Source organism: Psammomys obesus, unplaced genomic scaffold (genome assembly GCF_907164565.1).
Source record: "Psammomys obesus unplaced genomic scaffold, mPsaObe1.curated_primary_1811, whole genome shotgun sequence".
Classification (NCBI taxonomy): domain Eukaryota; kingdom Metazoa; phylum Chordata; class Mammalia; order Rodentia; family Muridae; genus Psammomys; species Psammomys obesus.
In genome coordinates, this window is record NW_026596034.1 from 10,449,954 (window position 1) to 10,455,692 (window position 5,739).

Sequence of the window (5,739 nt, forward strand, 5' to 3'; positions counted from 1 at the left end):
TGTGGGTGGCTTCGGGGACCATCTCTGCACCACAGTGTTCCATGGAGCCCTTCTGATGGCCGTCATGCCAAGTACCTTTCCTCTCACTAGATATTCTCAGCTCAAGTTCCTTGCACCCTGGGTCAGGCTGAGCCCTGACTCTGATGGAGATGAGTTGAGAACTGGGAGGGAGGATCTACATGAGTAGGAGCCAGGGCACTTGCTTTCCCTCTACTGAATGGCAGAACCACTTTTTGTCAGTATAGCCACATGCAGGGCACTCAAGGATTCCTCAAGGGTTAGTCTGACATTCATTTGTTCCCTTTCCAATTCATGGCTTCCGTCATTTGTTCCTTCATCTGACTCATTCATTCACTCACTCATTCATGCATTCAACATCCACAAACCCTTGTACAAGACCCTGAGCAGGCACAGAGATGCTTTTAGCACGTGAGTGATCCTATAGCAGAGTTAGTGACATCAGTTGTTTGCACACATCTTACCAAGGGATACAGAGTGAGAAGGGGGAGGGAGAGGGAGTAACGAGGAAGAGAGAGAGAATCACTGGAGCTCCAGTATTTCTTCTCGGGACAGCCTGTCATCCCACTTTGCGTCCCACTGAACGGTAGGTAGCTGTTTTATCAAAGAATGGGGTTGGGATGGAAGTGGGGGCTGGTTAAGCTCCCTCACCAAGTATTCTCTTTCTTCTTTCCCTCCATGTGTGGTCTAGAAGGAAGAGTTCCAAGTCCAGAAGGGCACATCCCCCTGCTTTGGCGCCTTCTTATCCATGATAAAGGCTTTAAAGGCTAATCGTGGGAAAGAACAAAGCTCTGAGCCTGGGCAGGAGTGGCCCCTGAAGGAGGAACCAGAAATGGCAGGTAACTCTTGCAGCTGAATATGTGTGGCTGGTGACCTGAGCACTGAGTGCCACAGGAAGCTCACGCTGCTTCCTCCACACACTGGCAGGCGAGCAGGTAGGGCAGGTCCAGCCCTTTGAGAAAGCCCCCAACGGCTGAACTGCTCTACCTTACTGTGCCCTCTGCTGCCTGCCCTCCCTAGCCCTGAGCGTCTCACCGGGCCGTGTGCAAAGCGTCTGGCCCCAGGGAGAGGTGGGGTGAGCTGTGGTCCACACCTACACAACTATAAAGAGGGAGCCTCCAGCTGCTGCTGTCTTAGCCTCTCCTGATCAGCCACTCACACACCTGAGCCATGGACCCTGGGGAATGTACATGCATGTCTGGTGAGTAAGAAGGCCCCCTTGGGGGTCTTACAACTTTGCCCCTGTATCCTGCAGGCAACAGATGGAACTATTGGGAACTCCTTCACTTAGGTGCCATGGATGAGATTTGTCCTGGATCTGCAAATTTTGGCACAGTCCCCACTCTGTTGGCTCATAGCCAGATTTCCTGAAACTGACAGTCCTGGTCCAGGGAACAGCAAAGGAGGGGACCTGGACACCTTAGTTCTTCTAGCTGCAGGTCCCTAGTGGCAGCCACCAGAGTAGGGAATGGAGCTGTGGCCACCTACCTTGGACCCTTGGTTTCGGTCCTCTGTTGCCATTCATTTACCAACATAACTGATTTATGGACCTCCGTTTCCTCATTTACAAATTGAGGTTACTCATTCTGGGTTGTTTGCATACATACCATGGGAAGGCTAAAATCTGCAAGCACTTGCATACAGCAGGAAAGAGTTAGACGCTTAGCTGGGACCTCAGGTCACTAAAAGCCAGCTGTGGTGGTGCACACCTGGTGATTCTAGCTGAGGCAGGGGGGATCCCAAGTTCAAAGCCGATCTTGGTTGCCAGGTGCTAGGAAGAATGCTGTCCAGAAGGAGGGGGATCAGGGTTCAAAACTACAGGTCCCATGCTTTCTCAGCCTTGAAAAATGGCATCTGAAAGTTTCAAACACATCCTTCATCCTTAACACAGCACGTCTGTCCTCAGAACTTGGAAAAAGATGCAGAAAATTCTAGTGTTCTGAAACTGAACATGATAGATGGGATGGGCTTAGAAAAACAAGTAAGTGTGAGCCATTTTTATGAAATAAAAGCAAGGTATGGATCCCGCTAGGATCTCTGTGCCCCTTTATGCTTTCCATTCAGGTTTTCCATCTGGCCTTGCCAAAAAGAGGCTATGGAAACCCTTGATGGTTGTCACAGGGACTGTGCCCTTGCTGGGGTTTACCTCGTCTGTTAGTTCTCAAGCCTGAATGAACATCAGTCCCATCTGATTTTTCCCCACCCAGAAAGGGTTGGGGTCAGGAATGTGCATTCAAGAGTAACCTGGTTTGAGATGATGCTGCCACCTGTCCGCCATGGCCTGTCACTAGAACTGCTGGACCATTATAGCACTGGGCCGTGCTCAGCAGCAGCATCCCCGTCTTGTCCCGCCGCTCCCTAGGACAATCTGTAGCTGTAGCCTCGTGCTCACCCAGTCTCCATCCTCTCTCCTAGGAGGGATCTGCATCTGTGGAGATAACTGCAAATGCACAACCTGCAGCTGTAAAACCTGTCGTAAAAGTGAGTATGGGCAGTAGGGCGCGGTGGAGCACACCTTTGATCCCAGCACTCTGGGAGGCAGAGGCAGGTGAATCTCTGAGTTCAAGGCCAGCCTGGTGGTCTACAAAGTCAGTCCAGGATAGCCAAGCTACACAGAGAAACCCTGTGTCAAAATAAAAAAAATAAAAAAGATTAAATAAATAAATAAAATTCACTATGGGCACCAGGACCCTGAAAGGTGGGAGTGGGAATAGCCCATCCCTCACTGTCCCTGCCCACCCCATGAGGGCAGTGGAGGGACTCTGAGGACCTTTTTCACTCCTGGAGGGATCTGAGATGACACCCAAGGAGATACCCGGGGCAAAGCTTTCCTGGCTGCAGCCCTCCCAGCAGTAAGGATGTCCACGGTATTTGGAGCTGGAAAGCGTTTGACAGGGGACAGGTTCTGTCCAGCCCAGTGAGGAAGAAGATAAAGCCTTGGCCTGGACTTCTAATCTTATTTCTGAGCCCTGACTTCTAATCTTATTTCTGTCCTGGCTGTGATCTTTGAAAAGCCCATCCCCTGTCTGGGGCTCTGATGGACCCCAGGGGACCTCTGAGGTTCCTTCTTGCTCTTACATCCCACAGCCTCCTGGCCCAGGGCTTTCTGTTATTTCACCTAAGGTGTGGGAAAGATCCTGGGAAACTGAAGCCCCATGGCTCATCCACCCATCTCCTAACTTTTTCAGGCTGCTGTCCCTGCTGCCCCCCAGGCTGTGCCAAGTGTGCCCGGGGCTGCATCTGCAAAGGGGGTTCAGACAAGTGCAGCTGCTGCCCCTGAAGCCCACCCATGGCACTGGGAGAGATCCTCGAAGCAACTACACAGTGCCTGAGCCGAGAGATTGAGTTTGTATAATAAGTTGTGCTTTTTATATATATGCCCAAATGCTGGGCGGGCGGGTGGCGTTCATGTAAAGTTCTTGGAGCAATAAAGTTTCCACTCATGGCTATCTGATGGCTCGGAGCATTGCGTAACCCTAACCCTAACCCTAACCCAGAAGTACCAAGAAGGGCTGGCTCAGCTCTATCACAGCTCCTCCAGCTACCCACCAGAACTCCACCCATAGGCGCTGCTCACTGCTGCTCACTTCAGGATGCTGCCACAGCATCTGAGGCTTTCTCCCACTTTACAAACACAGGGTATGAATACAGGGATGTTCACGGCCATGGGAACAGTTCCTCACCAACACCAAACAGGATTCAATGCTGGTAGACCAATACCCAGCATTTCAACACTGTCATTTAAGTCTGCATTGGCGCTGAGCTCTAAAGGCTCACAGCTAACAGACTCTTAGGCTCTCTCCCTTGCCACGCCATCGTCCTCAACCAGAGCTTGCTGGGATCTCCACTGAAAGAAACCCTTTCATTTGTTTTGTTTTGTTGAGATAGGGTTTTTCTGAGTAGCCCTGGCTGGCCTGGAACTCAGAGATTCTCCTGTTTCTGCTTCCCAAGTACTGGGATTAAGGTATGTGCCAACACGGCCCACAGCCCAAAGAAACTCTTTGAGTGAATGGTCTGCCTTGGTGCCAGTCAGTTAGCCTGGCTATCCTGGCGTTATCTTGATCCAGGTGAACTCACCGAGTAAAAAGCTTAGTGGTTCTGAGCTCTTAACCAGTCATGAACAGAACCTGTGTGCATGTTTAAAACGAAACAAAACAATCCTAGCACCAACACACAGTCAAGTTACTTGGGCCAACAGCAGGTTAGGGTGACAGGCACATACGCCAGCAAGGAGAAACTGGTGCAGATGAAAGCAATGTCTCCCAGACTTCTTAAGAAACATTTTTTAAAATGGACAGCTGAGAAGGCTGAACTACCAGGAGATGTCCCTGGGGACAAAACACTACTGTCTACCATTCCAAATGTAGCCCTCAGTGCAGCACCAGGCAGCCCAGTCTCCGAGGGCCTCCCCTCCTCAGTCCCTGGGCACAGGGGCAGTAAGAACGGAAGCTTCCCCAAGGGTCCCAGGGCAGCTCCGGGCACAAGGAGTGGCCTGGCGAACTTCCAACCAGCGGTGCTAGAGGCAGTCTTCATCCTCCTGCTGTTTAGAAATCACCAGGAGTCTCCCTGGGGAAGGCTTTCATACCCCGCCCAAAAGCAAGTCATGCTGCAGAATCAGCATCTCAGAACAATGGAAAAGGTATGGTCTTTGGCACTGAATATACCATTTCTGTCTGCATGACTTTAACCAAGTCATTCACCCTCTCCAGGCTCAGTTTCCAACTCTGTCCTCTGTCGAGTCTCCTCTCGGGGATGCATGGAGAAACTGTGAACATCCACGCACAAAGCAGGTTCCCCATAAACAAGGTTTTCTCTGCGGACTCGGGCTACTTTGGGCTCCTGCTTATTAATCTCTGAGAAAGGTCCGAACTAGTGAGTCTGCAGAGGCAGAGCTCTGGAGTGCCTGCCAAGGACAGGATGCTGCTTACACCCTTCAGGGCCCAAGCTGTCTCTCTCTGGCAAGTAGGCTCGCTACTGTTCTGCAGCCAGTGCCTTCTGGCCTTGTCTAAAGGCCAAGAGGGTAGCCATATCTACCTCTTTTGTTTCTCACACATTTTTGAAAGAAAAAAGAATCACCCCTCAGTTTCTCACTCTGACAATAATAACACCTTGTGTGACATGCGTGCTTACCATAGACTGAGCACTTAACATGTCCAGCGTTGCGTGGAATAGTTTTAAAACATTGTCTCACAGATCTTCCGCAATCAGGAACACTTCAGAGCCAGACAACCATGGCTACTTGAGCACCTGCCTCGGAGGGGCCCTCTCTGATGAAGAGTCCAGGCCAGTGACACAGCTAAGTGGGTAAAGCTCTTGCCTTACAAAGCCTGATGGCCTGAGTTTGCTTCCCAGATCCATACGCAGGTGGAGGAGAAAACAGATTCCGCAATTCCGCAGACATTATCCCCTGACTTCTGCACATGTGTCACGGCCATGAACACATACCATCTTTCTCTCTCTGTCTCTCTCTCCCTCCGCCGCTCTCTCATACACACACACTAATAGATAGACAGACAGTTGTTTTTTGTAAGTCTATGGGGCTGGCCACGATAGTGCGCATCTACACACTTCTAATCCCAGCACTCTGGAAGGCAGAGACAGTTGATCTCTGTGAGTTCCAGGTTAGTCTAACATATCAAGTTTCAGGCCAGTCCCCCCCCCAAAAAAAAGAGAGAGAGAGAGAGAGAGAGAGAGTCTGTGGGTCCAAAGTAGGATGTCCAA

At 50.8% G+C, this 5,739-nt stretch overlaps 1 protein-coding gene across 1 annotated transcript; it reads left to right on the forward strand.

The window, feature by feature from the left end:
• Positions 1–1,188: 1,188 nt before the first annotated feature.
• LOC129687221 (metallothionein-4) lies at positions 1,189–3,298 on the forward strand. Its single transcript, XM_055621556.1, has 3 exons — positions 1,189–1,219; positions 2,434–2,499; positions 3,207–3,298. The coding sequence occupies exons 1-3, from the start codon at positions 1,189–1,191 to the stop codon at positions 3,296–3,298; spliced, it is 189 nt and encodes a 62-aa protein (XP_055477531.1).
• The last annotated feature ends 2,441 nt before the right edge of the window (positions 3,299–5,739 follow it).

Bases quoted from the DNA above. Each gene is read 5' to 3' on its own strand.
- LOC129687221 (XM_055621556.1), top strand. From the start codon at position 1,189: ATGGACCCTGGGGAATGTACATGCATGTCTG. The intron at 1,220-2,433 runs GTGAGTAAGAAG...CCTCTCTCCTAG, and splicing joins GGAATGTACATGCATGTCTG to GAGGGATCTGCATCTGTGGA. The intron at 2,500-3,206 runs GTGAGTATGGGC...TAACTTTTTCAG, and splicing joins CTGTAAAACCTGTCGTAAAA to GCTGCTGTCCCTGCTGCCCC.